Genomic DNA, 22,809 nt, shown 5'->3' on the forward strand with positions numbered 1-22,809 from the left:
ATCAAATCAAAAACTGGAATCAACATGTGTAACATTTTTTCCAAGTGTCCAAAATGTTACCAATATGGAAAAAAAATGCTGATCCTACATGCTAGAGATACTTTACTACTGAGAGAAATTGTTGGTTGCAGCTGTGTCAGAAATGGCTTCTAAAATCTGGTTGGTTTATTTTTAACTTTGATTAAGCATATAGTTTTCAATGAAATACCATAACTTCAAGCTTAACTTTGGTATTTTTTTTTTTTGATGAAAACAAGACATGATGAATACAAGAACCCTCAAAAAGGTGAAAATCTGCTGCTTTCCTCAGTTTTTACAGTTTCTGGCTCGACTAAATTGTGTGATTTTGGTATATTTTTAAGATTTTAAGCCCTTTAAACACATTAGCAAGTTTTGTGGTTGCGAATATAAGCATCATCATCATACGAGTCGACCTGTAATTAAATGTTCAGAGAGTGTCGTGCCTAATCTTTGGCACAATAGCAGCAAACCGTGTTGACATCAATTTGATGCTTACACAAGAGCCGGCACCTTTGTAAAAATTACCAGAGTGTAGAGCAACAGAAGAAGAAGGGGAGACGCTTGCTCGTCTCCATCACATGCTGCAGTAACTCTGACTCAGTTCAGTTGCCACAGTCTGCAATCTATAGCCTGCAATTTAGCTGAAGAGTGGATTTTCCCCACAGCTTCCCCCGAGATTTAAACAACAGGTCTCCACTCTATTCTTGCTGTAGTTCTTCTAAAATTGCCGGCTGAAGCCACTGATCATGTACCATACACCAAAGTACACTATCATATCAGTTATTATATTCTAATAGTGGAGAAGAAGTGGCAAACTTGCTTCCTAACAGTTTTGCTTTCCAGTAGTGCAGCCCTCCACTCTGCTTAAATCCGTTTAAATTATAACTTAGACTGGACTGACAGACCTGCAAATGCCATGTGAAAGTTGGACACGCTGCAGATAGAAAAGAGTTGTAAACCCAGTTTCTACCACTTCTAACAGAGAGAGAGTGGAAGAAAACCTTTACACCATGTTGACTCGCTTTAAAATGCACACCAGTCTCAAGAATGTATGGGAAACAGAAAAAACCTACTACACATCTTTTCAGCTGTATCTCTATACCTATATATAAAAACCTTCAGACGACCAAAACAAAAGGCAGCTCCTACCAGTTTCTCTGGAAATCTGGATGAAGGCCTCGACGCCGCTCTCGCCGTAGTTGCCCTCGGAGGCGAGCGTGGACACGTAGTTCCACTCCATCGCCGTGACGATGTCCATCATGGCCTGGGCCTGGTAGGAGTCCGGTGGTACCACGCGGGAAAAGAAGTCGTAACGAGTGTTGTCGCTGAGTTCAGGGGCTGTGGAGGCGTAGCTGATCTGGGGGATCTGGGCATGAACAAGGAAAGAAAGAAGACGTTAAATTAAGGATAAAGAGGAGAGAACAGGTGCTAAGATGCAGCTACTTCTTTAAATGGTTGACATGACTGTGGGTTGGGGTGGCACATTTTTCTATCAATTAATAGATTAATCTAAATAATTAATGTTCCTTCCAAAAAAAAGCAAAATGACTATTTTATTTAAGTAATTTTTTTATTTGACAAACAGCATGTCATTGTATAATACAACATAGTATCACATGCTGAAGTGCAAAACTGTAGGATTAAACTTTGATCTCTATATTAGCCCTGTAAGACCCAAATATAGAAAAAAAATTAGCAAAAAATAAATTAACCAAGAAAATATGCATATAAATAAACCTAAATTTAGAAAAAAATTGCAAATAAAATAAACCAAAAAATACATATATACATATATATTTCTATGTGTGTATTTTTGCAACAGTGGGTTTTACAGGGTTAAACAAAGTGCAACATAGAAGTGGTGGATATTGTACGAGCACAGAGCAGCTAAAGCAACTCTTTTTCCCCCTTCAGCATAATCATTGTCTCTGACAGTAGCTTCAAATTCTATAAAAATACAGCCAAACTTACAGCTGACCAATGACTAGAGTCAAAAACAACCGATATCATCACGCAACAAGTATGCAGCGATACTAAAGAGACACATTTGTTGTAATGAATTGAACTAAACGGAAAAAAAGCATGGGTTGATTAAAAATGTTGTTGTGTCAATGTCATCAATTGTGCCAACTAATCGCGGCAGCTCTAATTATTAGGTAAAGCATTTTGCATTTTGCATAGTACTCTCAGAAAAAGTAAAGAAATGAGTCATTCTGTGATTATCCTGCAATGTATTTTATATCTTCATGCACATTTTACTGGCATGCACCTACAGAGAAAAGTTAGAAAAACCCACTCCCTGCAGTAACACTGACATGATTAACTGTCTGGAATTTTACAGTTCTACTGCAGCACAGTAGATTTATTGTCAGTTCAAAGAACTGAAAGAAAGAAGAAATAACTGATGAACAAGTTGTGGAGGAAAAATTGATAAATAATTAAGAATATGAAGACGGGATGACAGAGAGAGGCAACGGAAAGGTAAGCCGGTGATGCAAAATGTTGTCATTTTTCAACATCGGCGTCCCGGCTGACAGATTAAGGGTAGAAAGAAGATTCGGAGCAGCAAGACAGACCAGACAAGAGGACAGACAGAAAAAAAAAAGCACAACAGACAGAATAGAAGATGGAGAGACTAGAGGTTGAGAGGATGACAGAAGAAACATGCACACACACACACGTACTGCTAGTAATAGGTAGCGTTACAGGCCAAAAGTGTTCGGTGGCTGACAGGCAGATTGATTTTTACCGCGACAGGGTGGACAGCGAGGGAAGACCCTGTACACAAACACACAGATGTTGGACAGACGTCTCATTGGCATTCATTGGGAGTCAGCCTTAACTGCCAGTCTCAACCAAAACATAAGGTGTGTCAGCTGTCTGTCTTCCACGAAACCACACACACACATAAATATACAAACGTCTACAATCGCTGAACTCAGCAAAACCAGCTGGTGTGGCGTGAAGGGATTTAAAACCGACATTGTGTGTCTTTGTGTGTGTGACCAGAATGTTTTTTAAGCCCATCACTCACTGTCTTTATTCCCTTTGAGTGTCATCTACAGTCCCTGCACCCTGAATCTGCGCTCGTCTTTGCCATTTTAAAAGGTCAGGGATCCATTTTTGAAGGATTTTCTTGCTTGGAGTCACTGACCAATAAGGATGCGAGGACCTTACCAACGCTGCTTGCAGCTTTAAGTTATTTTTGTTACTTGATAAAGCAAATATTCAAGTGCAGTTATACACCTGGTTTGGGTAATATAAGCATGTTTCCCTCATGTCTTTGTCCATTTTGACTGTGATGAAGACACCATAGATTTGAAACATCACTTTCAATCTGACTATCGGATATTACATATTTGAATTTGTTAAACTATTAATGGTAATTAACTGATTAACGATTAATAATTAGCATCCCTTACATACAAATAAATTTTTTGGACTTTCTTAGGATTCAGCAAAACCAAAAATAATTCTTTGAGCAGTCTCCAATTACCTATTTTCCCTTCCATGACAGCGATCAGTGCATAATACTAACTGCAAAGTATCTTTTTTTTCAGTCGCAAAATATTTTGTTTGAAACTAAACACTTGTGTTGTGTTTTTCTGTTGTTTAATAAGTCCCCGTGTCTCTCAGTGAACTTGGTAGGAGTTCATGTTTGGGACATTTGAGTACTATTATTGGTTTCCTCTGCCAGGGGAATACAATTGGAAACTTTCATAAACTTCTCGACGTGTATGTATAATTCATAGAGGATAGAGATAAACAAATAAAAGATATCAAAGCTGGGCCTGCAGAAAGAAACAACTGGTGAAACACCTCATGTGCATTGGTTTGTAGTTCTGCACTATATATATATATGCAACTATGTCTGTGTGAATGTGTTGTTTTGGGTCTCCATTGTCACACTTGTTCTTTAACTCTCTGTGTACATTTAAATAGGTGGATATCCATTTCAAAGAGAAATGAATGCACAGCTGTGGGAATATGAGATATTTGTCTGTTTACCACAGCAATGGGAAAGAAACCCTGCGACCTGGGCAAACCTGATACTTTGATCTTTTGTTATTTCACTCTACAGCTGCGAAATGGACAAACGCAGACACAAAAACACAGACTTATGAACACTGCAACTTTTCTTGTCATATTTCCTGAGTCATTACCGAGCAAGCGGAGGGAGAGCAGAGAGGGAAACGAATGCAGTGAGGTAGGCTGAGCTTTATAAAGTCTGTGACATCCAATATAGTCTGCTCCAGGCGTAGACCCAATACTGTCTTCCACAACTACACCTGTGGTTTCTAAAAATGAACACTTCTGCAGACATTTTATAGAGTCGCACATCCACAGATTCCCCCAGACACACATGTGCTGTGCATACAGGCACGGAAACCTACTTTAGACTGAGCACGTCTCATGCCATGTGACACTTGAGTTTTGTAAATCATTCATGTGCTGTGAGTTGCCAAAGACTCGGGCCTTTTTCAAAGCAAGCAGAGTTGGAGTTGTAGTTAGAGGCAGGAAATTAACGGCTTGATTCCCCCACATCGCTGGGGAAGAAGATTATGCCTCCAATCCCCTTAATTCTATTTGCTCTAATGAATATGTGTGTGAGTATGGGAGAGAGAGGGAAGTGTAAGTGTGAAAATAAAACAGGGGTGAGTATCTATAGACAGATGTGTACTTTCAATTAACACTTTCTCACTCTAACACACACATCTGTGGGGTGATGTATTGATACAGTTCCTTGATATACAATGCCCTTCTATGTACAGTTTCGACTGAACATCCTCATTCAATACTTCTTTATAATCATTGGGACGTGCCACTGGCTCTCGGGATGACATGTTAGTTGGTAAGTCTATCACTTTGATCTGCACTAATACACTTATGCTCCCTATCGAATAGATCCAAATGGCTTTGATTAGCCCCTGGATTTTCATTAGCGAAATGTCTCAACAACTAATGACTGAAAGTCCTTGGTTGGTAGCAAAGGCTTTAGAACTTACATGCAAGCTTTTAACTAAATTAATCACAAAAAACATGATAGCTTGGTGCCACATTGATGCAAAATTCTGTAAACATGATGGTAGTTGTTTTGCTGTGGGACCAAAAGGACTGTAGAAGCAAGAGGCATGGCACCCAGCAGCAAGTGCTCATGAAAAAAAAGGTCTATTACAATTGGTGAAATGAAAAGCAAAAAAAAAAAAAAAAAATCACAGAGAGACACATAAGGAAACATTTTGCTGAGCTGAATGATCAACACAATTTACAGACAAAATCTAGCATGAAGAAGTTACTGATTATTATAAACAAAAGAAAGTAATATCATCACACTTATCTGATCACCAAACGTAAACTTCAAGGCTGAAAAATTCAGCAGAAGAGCCAAAACTGCAGTTCCTTCAATGGCTACTTGAGGCTGGTTCTAACAGTGAGTTAATCCACACTGACTGCTAAGTTAAAAGGCCCAATTTTACAGCAGAAATAAACATATTTACAGCCTGGTACTGAAAATGATTTTGGTCTCTATAGCTAATTTCCAACCAAACCATTCTAAATGTGCTCAATTAAAAATGCAATAACTGTCACTATTTTGAGTTACATGTGGGTGTTATCTGAGGACAGTCCTACAATCCACTTCTGTTTCACCTTTTTGTTAATTTTTTTTTGATTAGCCAGTAGTTAGGCAGTGCCAAGAGCCACCACACTGAGCTTCAAAACCACTCTGCAGTAAACTAAGGGTGATTTTATAGAGGGTTAATGCATCTTTAAATGCAGTCAATGCAAATCACCCATGGTTGTTCCAACAAAGAATCACTTTTGGCAGCCACCGAAGAGGTTTAAGCCAGCACCAACGGAAAGACACCAGTGCCAACAACAGTTATGTTAATGGGTGTTTCATTCACTCAAGTATGAGATGTTTTTGTTTATGTAACTGTCAGAAATGAAGTGGGAAATGTGTAAATTTCTGCTGAATAGGATGAGAGGGTTAATCTCAAAGACCTAATCTGTCCACAGAATTCATGCCGGGTTATTTTCAGTTTCTACTTGACGTTTCTCTTTGTGAATTGTGTACTCCAAACACAGTGTATACAAAGGCAAACATTATCTTGTTTAGGCTAATGTAGCAACAGCTCAAAATGTGAGCTTCTGCAATATATATTACAATATGTGTGTGACACTGTGTCTGCATGTGTGTGTGCAACAGCTCTACAGATAAGATTTTAAGTTGAAATACATTTGGATTTGGGGAGGTTTATTTGGTGTCAGATTTGAGAATTGTGGCATTTCAGTGGTACCAATTTTCTGGTACTGTGACATCCCGAGAATGGACTCCTGAAATGTGAACACTTCGGGGTATTTTGGCGTCTCATAATCAAGTCGTGTTGAATCTTTAATCCACCGCTCCCGAGGCTGTGCGGATTACCAAAACTCCACTATGCATGAAAAGTTAAAGGCTTACAGCACTGCAGTGTTCACCTCCTCGCAGTCACCATCCTGAGTAAAGCCAAAAGGTCTCTGAACCAGCACTTAGTCCCTGCACCTCCCCTCTAAACCTCATTAAAGGCCTAAACTCTTCCCTCGAACAAACACCAACTAATCTATTTCATATAGTGGGGCAGCCATTGAAAAGCAATTTGACCAATCTAGCAAAGATATTAAATCTTGTTTCTTTTGCCTAAGTATAGAATTGATCACGGTGAAAACATGGAATAGACTTCTCTCGGCCATAAAAATAACAGATTAATTCTTAATTGAACTGTACTTTGCTCGGAGGAAAGCCTACTGAAAGAGCAGCGGCTAATATGTTTTCCCGTCATGACAACAATCAATGCACAGCAGCAGACTGATGAAGTCTCATTTTTCCGAGCGTCGAAAACACATTCTTCGACCGAAACTTTGTTTTAAGACTACTCACGATAGCCACTTGTGTTTTTTTTTCCCCCGAGTGTCTTCTGAGCAAACTCTGTGGGAGTAAAGCCAATATAAACCAATATAAGCCAATATCCTACAACTCCTGCCACTATAGACGGTTAGGTCCGCCCCATCTATTCCTTAATGGCTTTGGCGATAGAGGAGAACGGTTTCATCCCTCGCTATGGATCAGACTGAATCTCACTAGGGAGCTGAGCAGATAACTAACAGCCGGATTTGGACCTTAACAGACCTAATGATCCAGGCCAGTGGCTTTTTGTGTGTGTCTTTGAAGCTGGGGAACAAAGTTGAGAAAATTCCCTTCATGGAATTGAACTCAAAAAATCCCTGACTAGTGACTATTGGAAATTTATCTGGTTGGACTTCAAGTCAGCAACTGAAGCTCTGTCTTCAAGCTACAGCAACCTAGAAATGGCTAAAAATAACCTCTTGGAACATCATTTCTAGGCGAAATTTTTAGATATTTCAGAGCCTCCGGTCTAAATTCTCTCCTTTAAAGGATATTCTAGTAATGCTGTTGTCGTGTGGAGACCTGACAGAAGCGCTATTATGACCTAAACTGGCCCTTGTGAGTGTTTGTGTGTGTGTGTGTCTGGCGGTAATGGAGCTGTCGGGGGCCAGAGTCTGAGCATTAGGTTGATAGATGGCAGTGGTCTGAAGCTAATTAACCCCAGTGCATTACACACACATACAGCATCCCTGTCTCTTACATGCACACACACACACACACACACACACACACACACAAAACAGTGTCAGAAAAAGGACTGAACAAGTTGCAGAACAGAAAGTTACAGTAACAGGGTCGGCAGAGTGAGTAAGGTCAGGATTGATTTAATTAATGGAGATTAGATTAATTAAACCTGCAATCTTGTTTCACTCATCTGTTAAATTCTGCTTTTCATTTGTCCACCTATTTGTATTTGAGACGAATTGTGGAATATTTAATTGTGCAGCAGTTCTGCAGCCACAATAACAAAGCTACAGACGATCAGAACGGAGAAGGAAAAAGCACACATGCTGTAAATTGATCTTGCCGTCTGGAGCCCGGTTTTTTTTTTTTTTCTCTTTTTTTGAGTCAGTCTAGAGAGTTGTTTACTTGCTGAAAATTTTGACTGGGCCCTTGAACAGCCAGCCGTGGTCTCTGTTTAATGAGCAGAGGACTGCCACAGTGGGACCTCACCGAGCTAATTTACCAGGATGAAGACTGCTGGGGTTGAAGCTTGGACGTCTCTCGCTCTGTCTAACCCCGATGTCTCTGACTGGAGCCATCTGTCTGTCTTTTTCTTCTCACTGTTTATTCCTTTTAGTCTCTGTGGCCATCTTTCCATCTTTTATGGTCCTCGATTACTCCTTTTTTTGCTGCTTTTTTGAATACGGCTGCAACTAACGGCATTTATCATTGTCGAATATGCTGTGAAATATTTTCTTGATGAAGCAAAAATGTCAGAAAATGATGAAAAATGTCAACCAAGATGACATCCTTAATGTCTTGTTTTGCTCACAACCCAAAGATATTTAGTTTACTGCCATGACAAAAGAGAATAGTCATGATTAAGAAGCTAGAATCGGACAGTTTTTTCTTAAAAATGTACTTAGACTAATTAATCAGTAATCAAAATATTAAATTAGTTGGCAATTAATGGATTAATCATAAACTCAAACCAATTAATCAGGTGTCAAACTATTAAATTAGTGGGCAATTAATGGATTTGTCACTGCAGCTCCTAGTTTTACTGATGTAAATGCCAGAGAAGAGTATGAATAGTGTCATTTAATAGCTGCAAGTTAAAGATGGCTGCAGATGGAAATTAGCTTAAAGCTAACTCTGGTGCAATACATCAAATGGAAACATTTATGTTTAATATTGTACATGGTCCCTTCTTAAATAAACTGATAATAATAATAAAAATCTCGTAATAAATAACAACAAATACCTCATCCTGTGTATTCAATCCAACATACCAATATCACATTAATGCAAAGCTTGCATTAAGATCACAAACACAGAAAACTATGTGACAGCCCAGAGATACAAAGGAGAAAAAAAAAAAAAACTATTTCTTTGCATCTCAGATCATCGTGACCCACTCTGGATCAGAAACACTACTTTAATTGCTGCCAAACAACAGCACTATTCTCTTTACTGTCTTGGTTTTTACCCTGCATGTGCTTCTCCACATCACAGGAAATTCAGAATAGAATGGCAGCTTGCAATTTGCTGGTTGAGAGGCAAATTAAAACAGGTAGCTGAGATGAAAGAAAGACAGCGAGGGAAAGTAGGTAAAAGGAAGCTACTTCGCGGGATCACGTAGAGAAAAAAAGGCAGAAAGAGAGAAACGACAACAAAAAAAAGAAGTGGGGGGAGGCAGCGAGCAAGAGGCAGGGCAAGAGAATATGACGATAGAGAAGCATTTAAAACAATGAGTGGGAAAGATTAGAGAGGAATGATGAGAAGGGATGTTTAGCAGAAGCATACGGGACTAAAGAGGAGGCAGGGGGGAAAGGAAAGGAAACAAAAGAGCACAGATGAGAGGAAAAACTACAGCAGGACACGTGCAAAAGACTGCGAGGGGAAAGTTGAATGAAAAAATGTGATAATTGATGGGAAACAACAAATGGAGGCAGGAGGCAAAGTGATGCATATTCCTAGAAAAAAGGCAGAAAGATCTGAGCGGAGCATCGAGCAAAAGAAACGAAACGAGAAGAGCACCTGAAAAGCTGAGAGGTTAAGAAGAAAGAGGGAGATGACACTGATAGAAGACGAAAAACAAAAGGGGACAATTAGGCGGCATGCAAATGAGAAGTGACAAAGATGAGATTGATAGGCGAGAGCAAAGAAAGTGAAAAAGACGAAAAGAATTACAAATAAGGAGCAACAATAAAACAAGATTAGCAGACATATGGCCCATTTTAAAATTCATACCGAGGACTCTGTTTAACCCCTTCATACCTACATTTGCCTCTCAATTAAAAACCCAAACCCGGACAATCTTCATCAACGAAACAGATCAATCTATCTCCAGATGTGTCACAGTCACAGGAAAAAAAAACGAATCATTAGTTCTTTAATCCCTCTTAACTAACACTGACTCTATCTACGACTATGAAGTAAAGGTGAAGCACTGAATTATTGGTCCAGTGAGCCAAATATTCCCTGGAGCTTTTCAGTAGCAGACTGCAGCAGAGATGGTGCTCGTCTCGCCGCTGAAGCCAAAAGAAGCCACCCAGCAAGACCACCTCACCTCCCGTCTGCCTTATTTCAGACACCATTTGGCTTTGCAGCAGCAATCTACCAGCTGAACGAGCTTCAAGGAGCATTTAGCATCAAAAGCTAAAGGAGCTAGCGGTGTATGTGATAATCAGAGTTCGGCTTGGCGGTTTTCTACTTAAATCTGGGTCTCGTGTTCACATTAAAGATACAAACATGAAGAATATTTGATCTTTTGTCACTTTTCTGTGTAGACAACAGGCATGCAATCACAAGTATACGCTAACACCAACAGATAAAGATGAAAAATATTCACGTTTAAACGTTTAAAATGTTGTGTCTGCTTCAATGTTAACAATAGGGGTGCACAATACTGGAAAAAACTTGGGAAAACACTTACATTATGGTATTGCAATATTCAGATTCAGAAAATTTTATTTGTCCCCAGGGGGCAATTAAAATGGGGCAATTAATATGAAAAAATAAAGGAATTTTAACCAGATGGTTTGAGCTATTATTTTGAGAGAATTAATTATTTCTTGAACGAATGGGGTGATTATGTAGGGGAGTACGTCTGCATCAAAAATAAACCTTAGAACCTCTCCTATGTGTCGTACCACTGGGAAAAACATTCAAAATACATTTTTGCTGTGGATGGCATTCTAATCTGGTTTAACACTCATCATATGCTGAGTTAAATGGTCAAACAAAGTAGTGTTGTTTTGCGTGGATGCACTGCTAAAAAAGTATCTTTTTTAGGCTACATCATCCTTCTTATGGCTGAAATATTTCCAGACAAATGTAGACAAAGGCGTGTTTCTTTTTGCAACTCAAGAGACAGATATCTTGGTATATATGCACTTTGTGCTGCATTAATTTAGAATAATCAGTTAACCTCAGCATATTTTTGGATTGTGGGAGGAAGCCGGAGTACCCGGAGAAAATCCACGCATGCACAGGGAGAACATGCAAACTCCATGCAGAAAGATCCTGGGAAAGCCGGGACGCGAACCAGGGATCTTCTAGCTGCAAGGCGAAAGTGCTAACCACTACACCACTGTGCAGCCCCTTCACCAAACATAAAAAGCCAAAAAATGCACAAGGGCAACATTACTGATTTTTTTTCTCACCAACATTTTGTGTTTCAGTGTGTGCAGCTTTGTGTATGTGCATATAGTACTGATATTAGAACCAGCACCACACTTCAATCCCACCTGGGATACTCTCCACCCAACCCCCTGGCCTTCTCCCAGCAGCAGGTGCAGACTCGTTGCTCCAATTGTAAATCTGTCTGACCTAAGTGCAGTCTTTAATAAGGTTCTTCTTGAAATTTAAATTAACTGAGACGGTGGCTTGGTATTATAGCTCCTGCCTCTCAAGCAGAGCTTTCTGTGTCACCGTGGTTAATTAATTGTCACCCATGAGCATGTAAGAACTGTAGGAGGTTCACTTTTAGGTTCCATGCAGTTTTTGTTCGTGTACAATGTTCCTGCTAAGTGACACCGTGAGCACAATGTCTGACTTAGAAATGTAAGAATGTGCTATTTGAACACCAACTACCCTGACACTGTAGATAAGTGCTTGGCAGATACTGGAAGCTCAGATATTGAGCACATTTCTACGGTTGAACAGTACCATAATTTTAAGGTGAAGTCTACTAATTCCTGGTTGAGAGGATTAAAGTGTCCTGAAGTGGAATCTAGAATCAATACCTTCATTGGAGTCACTTGTAATCCAGGTTTTCACCTTGTCTCCAAGGTGATTAGTGCAAGTCATCCTAACCTTATCTCAATTAGAACTCGCGCTCGTGTTTGCAGATTGCAGATGCACGCACATGAAACTATCTATTGGTTTTACAGTACCTGCAATTACTGATACATTTCAAATTAGATGCTTATTTCATGGAGAATACATAGTATTTTTGAGTCATTTACTGGGTCAGTATATAATTGAGGGACTTTTGAAGTCCATGGGATATATCTTGGATACATTTTTATTAAAAGTTTAAAAAAAAACTAATGCTATTTGTACTCATTATGATCATTTCTTTACAAATTCCATATGGAAACAATCGCTTAATAAAAAATGACTGAATATCCCTAAATGTCAACTAAATATCCATCTGAATTTAATAACAACCACCTTGTAATTAGCTAAACAATAACAAAATGAGCGTATTCAAAAATTATTTTGATTGTGTTCTTTTTATTAAGTTGAGATAATCATGACAGATATTTCCTTTTTGGCAATATATCAAATTTTATATGGAAAATAACAAATTGTATCTGTGTCCGAGAAATCACTTTCAACTAAGTTACCCATGACAAAAACACCTCTCAAGGAAGTGTGTTAATTCCAGATCACATGACCTGCTCCACATGATGTCATTTCCTCCTGAAGAAAAGACTGGAAAGACTCCAAGGCTTCCTGAGTTACTTAATATAATGTAGTGTGTGAGTCAAGTGTGGATTTATGGCATGTCAACAGGTTTGTTACAATATCTTTATAAATAACTTTCAATTTCAATTTTACTCAACTGTATATATAATATTTAGAAGAATATTTCTGTAAAAATACCATGTGGTGTTTGGTTATAGGTGGCCGTGTTGATTTTAGGCCTGAAAACAGCAAAAATGTCAACTATGATACAAGAAGTCCCACAATTATCTCTTATTTGACAAACAAATCTACATAAAATTACAAAACCAATATTTTTATTCTGTAAATTGTTGCAAATTTTATTGAATCTTAGAAAAAATAACAGCATTAAAATTTAATTTAACAATTTCATCTACTAAATAAAAACGACATATTTGTAAAATCATTCTACACTTTGCATATTTATTTCAACAGTCTTCTTATGTGATTTTTAAAAAAAATTATTTATTGGATATTAACAGATATGTAAATGCAGTTTATTTTTAAAGGTTGTTATAGTAAACATCTCTAATAAAATGTAAAAATTCTGTTAAACTACAGTTTTTTTCACAGTACAAGTTGATTTTTGAGGCTGGCCTTGATCAAGATACTGAACAGAAGTTTCATTCAGGTAACATCTGTGCACACACACACACACATTTTTACACACAAATCCACTGCCAATATCTGAGAGGGGAGGATGGCCAGAGGGCCGGAGGCCAGGGACCTGAGGCTACAGCCTTTAATATATCTCTGTCAATACATCATCACTTTCTCTCTCACACCAGCATGCTCACACAAACACCTTAAGCGCCTTGTATTACACATTCTGAAACCAGCACAAACTTTGTCAGTCAGAGAACAAACACCCATCTGTCCTCACCTCACTTTGAATGTCCTGAACACAAACTGAGTGAAGATACACAAGTCACCTTTATAAACACACATACACAACCAGCAGCCAACAGAAAGAAAAATGTATCTTATTATCAACTATTCTGTGTGGAAACTATGATAGACAAAGCTATGCCGAGTACATCCTCCTTCTGACAGGACAGGAAATGAAGCTTTCCAAACTCTTTAAAAACAGTCAAAATGGACAATTACAGCAGGAAACACTCACTAAGTAAAGTTGTTTCAGTGAGCTGCGTAACTTTCTACAAAGGCAAGCAACATTTAAGAGGTTTCGTCCAGCAAAGTGACATCAATAGAGGACAAATACTTTTTAGCGGAAGGATTAAATTATGACAGTTGGGAAGAAAGCCTCCTTATTTCGCTCATTATGTGGTATCTATTATAACTCGAGGCAGTGAAACCGCTGTGGAGCTGGCACTGCTTTAGCTGCTGTCTATTTATAATTAAATCAAATTTAAGGGAACTTCAGCGAGAGGAAAGGAGCTATTAGTATATCAAGTTGGTTGGATTATGCAGGTTTAAAGTAGAAATCGACTGAAAGAATAAAAACACGGGTCAAATGTTTTGTCTAAGTATCTCATTCTCCATCTTCAACGATTCTTTCCCACTCTTTCCCGTCTGTGCATTTTATTTGAATAATATATTGTTTCAGCAACTGTATCGCATGTGCAAGCTGAATCTCACATACAGCGACACACACAAATGCAGGAGGAAAGCACCAGACTACCTGATCCCAGCCAGCCACCTGCAGCTTCTCCTTTCTGTTTTGTTTCTCCCTGCAGTTACACAAAAGTGCTATCCAGCCGTGCTTCATTGTGAGTTTTGTGCTTGATAGTACTTGCGCTTATGTGTGTGTGTGCGTGTCGACATGAGCGCTTGACACCTGCCAGCATTCATTTCTCTGTGTTCCTGTATGCATTCCTGCGTCCCACTGCGCGACTGTAGCCGCAAATGTCACAAATTCGTCAAAAACACGATCGCAAAGTCAAACTTGCACGCATTTCATTCTTTAAAAATCACAAATAAAGTCTGATGACATGCACACAAAGAGAAAATAACAGCACACACACACACACCTGCCACAGCTGGAGAATTATGAATCAGAGCAAGTGTGAGTTTCAGATAGGTATTCCCCAGCATCAAACCCATTAGGCATATATTCCCATTGTTGCACTTGTAAATGAGGCTCATACATCATGCGATACGGCAGCAGATCTGCATGGAGGGCATTTTAAATCTGTTTAATGAAAAACAACTTAGCAGCAAATTAGAGGCTAGAAAGTCTTTAAAAACCATTTGAGCATGCATGTTCTAGTTATGAAATAAGTTTTGATTAAGGGTTTGACGCAAGGACTTTTTGGAGACAGTACAAGGATAGTAAATTCCCCCGGCAGTGGACAAAATTTGTGAAGTTTTTGGGAATTCTGTGGCAGTTGTGATTCCTCAGTTGCCACATTATGTGTGCATGGAGTGGATTTATTTCTCTGTATGAGCTTGTAACCCCTCGCAAGAGACCCATCATCAGCTCAGCGGGCGACCACTTCATGTTTTGCATGATTGTATCAGCATCGGAAGGTGTTTGCATGTCAAATGAGTTAACACCTGCACTGATATCACAACTGTAGCACTGCTGTTGCATTGTATACACACACAAATGAACTGAGTGTGAATCACAAATATGACTGTACAACATAGAAAACAGAAGCTTAAAATGCAATGAATAATACTATCCCCCCTCCCCATGTTTAATGTGCAAATTTAAAGAAAAAAAATCATTAAATACAAAAGTGCACCCACTTGTCCTGAAGCGGGTAATATAACAGAACAACACTAGAAACAAATGGCCTCACAAATTAGTAAGTTGGATCAATAACTCTCTGACATAATTTCAATAGAAAGGCAGGCTTTTGAGGATTTTTTTTTTTTTTTTTTTTTGCTGATGCGGTGTTGTCTTCTTTAACATGAGTGCCAAAAAAATTAATGCGTCAGTAGAAAGAGTTTGTGAAGGATCAGCATGAGAGTTTGAGAATGTGACCTTCACTTCAAACCTGTCAAGGAGACCATTAACAGGCTAATTTAACTACCTCTATACAGTTGTGTTTTTTTTGGTTTTTTTTTAATTTTCAGTCTTTTGTTTATGTCACTGGTGTACCTGTAAATGATGGAGCCATTGTACCTTTTGTTGTTTGTTCTATAAACTTAGTGACAGTGACACACTGTCGGGTCAAAGGCGGATCTAGGTTAGTAAAGATGACTTAGAGGCCATTGTTTAACCCTTTGATGCACAACATGGGTCAAGAGATATCCATTTTCTATTGAATATGGGTCACCTTTGACCCATGTTGTGCATCAAAGGGTTAATATCAGTGTTGTGTCATGGTGCTAGCATTCGCTGGTTAGCTAGCTACAGATTATAAAATCCATTAGTTGTCGTTTCAGTTGACGAAGCCCACTGTTGTCGGCTAGAAATCAGAAGCCTGCTTTTTATTCAATTCTGTGTTAAAAAAAAAAAGAAGATTAATTGTTTGCATAATTGGTAAATCTTTCACTGATTGATTACGTTCATGTGCAGACCAATGTTGCCATTAGATGTATCTCAAGTTTAATTCACATTCAAGATACCAAGTTCGCTCAAAACACAGGGGAAATGTGGGTATTCATATCCCCATAAACATGATTAATACTAGCATCCCTGATTTTGAGTGCCATTTGTGCAGGAGCCTGTTAACAACAATTACTAGCAGTTTAATCCAATTTTCCTGTAACTGCTACCCTAATTATTTTGACTGTAGCTATTAAAGATGGGTTTGGCACTATTAAAAGGCAACAGCCCATTGCACATTTGGCTTATCTGCCTTACTGCTACTGGACAACAACAGCGACAGGAACTTTGACCAGGAATGGGGAAACCTGTAATAGATAATTTGGCAGATATTGTAATATTAGTAATGATTTAAGTGTAAATGGTAATTCTTCTTCTTTTTTCTACTTTAACAAACATGAAAATAAAGATGTGATCTGTACCAAACATAACAAGCCTTCTATTAACATCATGGTCGACACTATCAGATCTTACACTGCAATGGAAGCAGAAAGGCTAAAAGGGCTGATTATGGTGCTCTTACTGCAAACGTTGGCACCCAGAGTTCCTGCAGTGGAAAACTACTTAATGACAGCCTACCACTATGGCTGGCCATATAATCAAACTATTATTGAAATTGCTTTAGGCTATAACAAAGTGCAATATCCAAGTCGTAGCAGCTGCTATTTTACGTTAAATGTAAAATGTGTCACAACATACCATCATAAATGAGGCACTGGCAGACTACAGAGGTGCCCTGACCTATGAATTATACTTGTCGGACATAGGAATGCTTGTTTACCGATGTGGTGAATTTTACATGACAAGGATGTAACTAGTATTCTACGAGGATATCCAAAGGTATCCTCAAGCAGGTACAATTTGTGGCCCTGAAAGCGGTTCTACAGGGGTGGTTCATGCGGTTGGAACATGCACATAGGTTCTACCCACCCTGAAAAGGCTCACAACCCACTCTAGTGAAACAGGTTGATCATGATGGAGTTCAGTGAGCCCGAGTGGAGAAAAAACTGCTGTATGAATTTAACTGGCTGGATGAGACAGCTGAATCATTCATAAGACCAGTAAAAAAACTAAAGTGCAAGCAACAGTTCCACTATCAATGAGAAAAGCTATAGTGCCCGGCTTCTATTACATCACTTTGCTGAAGCTAAGGCATCTGAAGAAACCGGGACAAGATGTAAACAGGAGGTCCTCGGTTTACGACATCATCGACCTACGGCGTTTCATCGTTACATCAGAATTAGTTACATGGAACTAGTTGGCGAGCGGAGCGGATGAAAACGTCATCACACAGTGCTATAAGACGGCTTTGTTTACATTCTCCGGTTGTACACCACCTTGGATTGTGCTACATTCATTAACTTTTTGCCCTTCATTATGGCTTCCAAGTGTAAGTCAGACTCTTCTGATGGCAAAGAAAATGGTGATAGTAAAAGCAGCAGCTGTCCAACTAGTTAAACTCGTGCTTGTAAAATGAATCGTGAGTCGTAGCAAACTTATCTTCTTTACTGTGGCTCTTGATACAAATTACAAACAAGAGTGAAAGCTGCAACAAAAACAGAATAAAACGACATAAATACATGTAAATAAATCTTTTTAACAAAACCCGTAAGTCCAAAAACGAAGTTAACTACTACATTGCTTCTCTGGCGTTTACAAAGTAGAGCCATGCATCCAGAAAAGTACATATATGTGTAAAGCTAAACATCAAAATAGCAGAAGTGACAACTTCAAAATGAAGGCTTTTTCAAAATAAAAGTAGACTGATAATTCTGCCTTAAGGGTAACACACCATGGAAGTGAAATTAGATTTAATAAAACGCTCGGAACAGGGTGAAACACCGACGAGCATCAGTGAAGTTGTAACAACAGTACAACATATTCTGTTATCTTCTTGTAAAATGACTCATACATGCAGGAAAATCACTGGTATTCATGTCTTTTATGAAGAACTGATCAATATCGTGATGCACGTAACAGCTTTGTTTACATTTTCGTCGGAGTTCCGACTTACAGCAAAGATCGATTTACATTAATCTGTAGAAACGGAACTCCGACGTAAGTCGAGGACCCCCTGTAAATGCAACATATCCCAGTTTCCTTCAAATACTCTTTGTAAAATCGGGTTTTTCAAAAGCAAGATTAGGGATTGCCCAGTTTTTGATGTTTACATGTGCAAATACAAAAACAGGATACTTCGAAGACCTAATCATAACCTGGCTACTCAAATTCATGTAGTCACAGTGAGCTGAAGCGACAGTTAATTAGAATATTTTACATGTACAGGTTGCTATCATTTGTGTCCTACTCCTGTACACACAAACACACTGTTAAAGAATCCAAGCAGCTCCCCGTTCTTCCTGTATTATGCATGACTTAATAAGATAAAAACCCCTGAATGTTTGTTGTACCGCTGATTAAACTGATTCTAATTTTGAGAATTAAACAGCTTGTTGCCACAGCGGTCCCAGTCTTCGCAGAGTAGGAGAAAGCACAAATGTATTCTGACATCTCAGCATTTGTTTGAGGATTCAAACAACAGTGCAGCAGATGGCGAAACATTCCACTCATCCATTTCTTGTGCTCCCAAGCATCACTAAATGGCCATTCAAGAAAGCCCACCAACAGGTTAACACAGTCAAATAGGAAGTGACTAGTTCAAACAGTAACTGTGCGGTTGATGTAGAAGGTGACTGGATTTAAGTGGCTGGAAATAAATCGAGGGTAATTGCAAGATAAGATCAAGTGTGTTTGTTCATCGCTTCTACACATCAGGAAGACAAACCTGATCTTAAGTCAGATGAGTTGTTCGGTGTGCATTTCTTGGCTATGAAGTGGTCTTAGTCAAATGAAGGATTAAAGCCAAAAGCAGGTGCTGGCACACAATTAAAGGTAAGACATAGAGGAAGTGATTATACCAATGTGAGTAAAATCTTAGTAGATTTGCTCTGAGATAACTTATTGATGAGGTAGTTGGTCAACAAGCATTCGGTTAAGTGCAATGAGAAGGTAACTGCACTCAAATCGAAGTCCACACTTGAAACAGCTGCAACATTATAAAAAATCAACTCACCTGCAACGCCTTTAAAGACAAGGTTAAGAGACAGAGGGATATAATGTTCCCTGATGGTAAAGTTTCCCATTGTTACCGCTACACCATTAAAAGAAATCTCTCACCACGGACCAGTCTTTCAACCCACTGGGGAGAGCACAGGCACAAGTGTTAGAGGATCGGCTCGTTATCTGTACCATATGGTCTCGAGGGAAGCGGTATCATTTTTATTTTTGGGGGAGGAAACGCACTCGCACGTGCACACACCTGCTGAGAGGAAGCAATTCCATTTCCGAATACCCCCTGCGTCTTCCAATCCACTTCCCCCAACAAACTTTTATACACAAACTGTCTCGCAAGTGTGTACATCTGCACACACACACACACACACACACACACACACACACATTTGACTCACAGACAAACAAGTACAAAACGTTGCCCTTGATCACTTCCTAGATCTGCACTGATCTATTTTTTTTTTTTTTTTTTTATGAGACACCATTTATCTTGCAAGAAAATCAAACGAAGATCACTGCTCCACCTGAGTGACGTCCGAAGCTGTGTTGTCACTTTAACAAACTCATCGTGTGACTCATCGCTTGCTGCATTAGCATGCACGTAATGTAGTGGACTCTGACTCAGTGGATATGAATTCTTCTGCTTCCTTTTGTGCACTCAGTAGTTTGTGTGTGTGTGGATCTGGATGTGTGTATTTAAAGTATGAAGGCATGTTACGTCTGACAGTGCAATTAGCTCATGTGGGCCTGCATGAATAAATATTCGGCCTGAGTTATGGTGTGTGCACATACGTGTGCGTGAAAGCATACGAATGCAGCCCGCAGACCGCCATTATGTTGTTAATGTGTCCGACTGAGTAACAGGCAGCAGTGTGCGCACGCTCTTAATGCACTAATGCAGTGTTGGCTAATAGAAAGAGCTACTGCTGATATCATACACTCTCAACAGCCTATTAATATAATGGAATGGGTGGAAGGAAGGAGGAGGGAAGGAGGGTGGGGAAGAATAAAGGGGGTGGGCGGGTGGTGATATTAACGTAATTGATGTGTGGGAGCAAACTGGGGAAAGACGGAGGGGAAGCGAGGAGGAGGAAAGGCAGAGAAAGACTGATCTAGGGATGGCGAAAGTGAAGACGAGAGAATTTGAAGCATGATAAATAGATACTGTAGAGTGGCAACATGAAGAAGAATGTCAGTAAGTTTAAATGTTCCAATCAGCCACCATCAATCCAAGATGCGGCGAATGCCAATTAGAGCTGCAGCAATTAGCTATTTTGACGATCAATTATGCAGTCTGAATATAAATGCTTCGATTCCAGCTTCTTAAATATGAATATGTGAACTTGAAAACTGAATGTCTTTGGGTTGTCAACAAAGTAAAACATTTGAGGACATCAGCATGGGCTTTGGAAGACACTGATTAAGATTTTATACCTATTTTATAGGGTTAAACAAGAAAATGATCAATCAAGAAAATAATCAACAATGAAAATAATCCTTCTTCCTTCCTTCCTTCCTGACACAGGTTCTGATAGCGTTTCCTATACATTCAGTAATTTGTGGCAGCCCAGGACAACATCAACTGCCACATATTGACTGTTTTTTTACTACTTAGAATGGAAAAAATCTTATCTCATTGACAGTGGATGTTTATGGGCCCCTCCTCTTCATGCACACTTTGAATAAAAACGTGCACAAAAGAAATAAGTGTAGCTGGCTTTTACCCAGAGAATAGAATCAATCCAGAGTTCAACAGGAAGTATGTTGAAAACCTGTGCACAAATTTGTCCAAAACTAATGTATTTAAGTTGAAAAATTGCTCTGTCTGTTCTTAAAATAAGTCTCCCATCTGTTCAATAGGTTCTCATAGGCATGAAGGATATTAATGATTAATTGTTAATTGATTAGTTGCTGAGAAAAACTAAACAATAAAAATATGTTGACCAAAAAGGCTGAAGATAAACGACATGCGGCTTAACTGTTTAAAAAGCGTATCGTTGATTTGCTGTTCTACCTGTAGCTGCTACTGCTGCTAAAGTTCAAAAGCAGGAGGACTCGTGCTTTTAATAAAATTCGAGCTAACCTGATGAAGCATATCGGCTATGCTCTTTAAAAGATACCAGTAAACACTGATTTCCTGCACTGACAAAGGTCTTGCAACAACCTTTGTGGATATCTGTTTCCAGCAGCTCGGCTATCATTACTTAGAGTGAGCAACTCCCTCCATTACACAGATCAGTTATAAGACTTGTTTTGCTTCCATTTTGATATAAAACTGCAGTGAAGAGATTCACAACACAAGTTGTTTACTGTGGAAACAAGTGCAGCTCGTTTGCTGTGTTAAATACTTTGGATGATATCGGGCCAATCACTGAAAAGCAATTTAACATTAGGTTTTTGCTTTTTCATTTATAATTCAAGTAACCTGGTGTTGACATTTCATGTTCTTCATTTTGCTAATGTAGCCTTGTGGATTTTGAGGAAAGTGAGAAGTGTCGGTGGCAAATATATAAACAAAAATGGTTAATCAGCATATAGGAACACACCAATTATATTCAGTTTAGCAAAACTGAATAAGAAAATTGTGTAAAATTTGCATCTCCTTTAAGTATGCTAGGTGACATATTATAATTTCCAAAGCCACAGTTTCTAACACTGGTAGGAAGACTTCTGCTTTTGGATGAGAGTCTTTACTCCTGTTTCATGCTGTAGCTGCTAAGTGGCTTTATTGTCTGGACCAACACTGCAATGATGAGGAGAGGCAGAGAGACACTGCCATAATGTTTCATGAACCAGGCCTTTATTTACATGGCACTCAGTGTTTGGATAGCTGTTATACTGAAATGTAGGCCTATCTAGTACATGTGATGACAGTAACTTGACAGTAACCTCTATTGGCATGAACTTCACAGTGGCTGCAGCTACATGCTTCTAAATGCTTCTGAGTTCTCACACACTCAGGCAACTCCAAATGCCAATTCCCATTACTGCAAACTAAAATTTGCACGATACAATTTAAATAGATACTAAGTTGTATTCTCAAGGAGGCAGATGATAAAAAAATTGAATAATAAAATGTCAAAAAAAACAACCGCCGATGACTCATCCAGTCGCCCACCTCTATTAGTAAATAACTACAACAGGATGGAAGAGAGGCAAAGAAGGAGAAAGGAGGAATTAGGTGGATGGGCAAAATGAATTAAGATTAAAATCATACCATCTGAATTTGATGAATGGCATGGCAAAACAAATGAACAGAAGTTTGGGGACAGATTTGAAAAGTTAGCAAGTTAGTCAAGTGGTTGTATGGAAGGAAAACAGCCCAACTTTATTTGGCAAGCATACACTTAAGTAGGCAAAATTGTCTTTGAATCGAAAGAATAATGATTGTGAAACATAATGAAGAATGGGGATTTCAACCTCAATGCTGGCTCATTAGTTCCAGATACACAACAGAATGCAAACTCAAAACCGGGGCTTCATTAACAATCGAAACCATCCGAGTGCTTTTGGAACTTTTAGTAAAACATTGTCACAAATTAGATGACACTATATGAGAATCAGATGTGACGTTGACTGCGTCTCTTGAGGAGAAGCCTGATTAAAAGGTGGTGCAAAAAATAGATTGAAAAGT

The 22,809-nt window shown here is 38.9% G+C and overlaps 1 protein-coding gene across 5 annotated transcripts in view; it reads right to left on the bottom strand.

Moving 5' to 3' along the window:
- grm8a (glutamate receptor, metabotropic 8a) overlaps nt 1–22,809 on the bottom strand; it is a 379,646-nt gene that overhangs the window by 244,702 nt on the left and 112,135 nt on the right. For all 5 annotated transcript variants that reach the window (XM_055006586.1, XM_055006582.1, XM_055006583.1 and 2 more), the window contains one exon: nt 1,171–1,387. In XM_055006586.1, the coding sequence (XP_054862561.1) occupies nt 1,171–1,387 (217 nt within the window). The remainder of the gene's footprint in view (nt 1–1,170; nt 1,388–22,809) is intronic.

This window comes from Amphiprion ocellaris, chromosome 21 (assembly GCF_022539595.1).
Source record: "Amphiprion ocellaris isolate individual 3 ecotype Okinawa chromosome 21, ASM2253959v1, whole genome shotgun sequence".
Classification (NCBI taxonomy): domain Eukaryota; kingdom Metazoa; phylum Chordata; class Actinopteri; family Pomacentridae; genus Amphiprion; species Amphiprion ocellaris.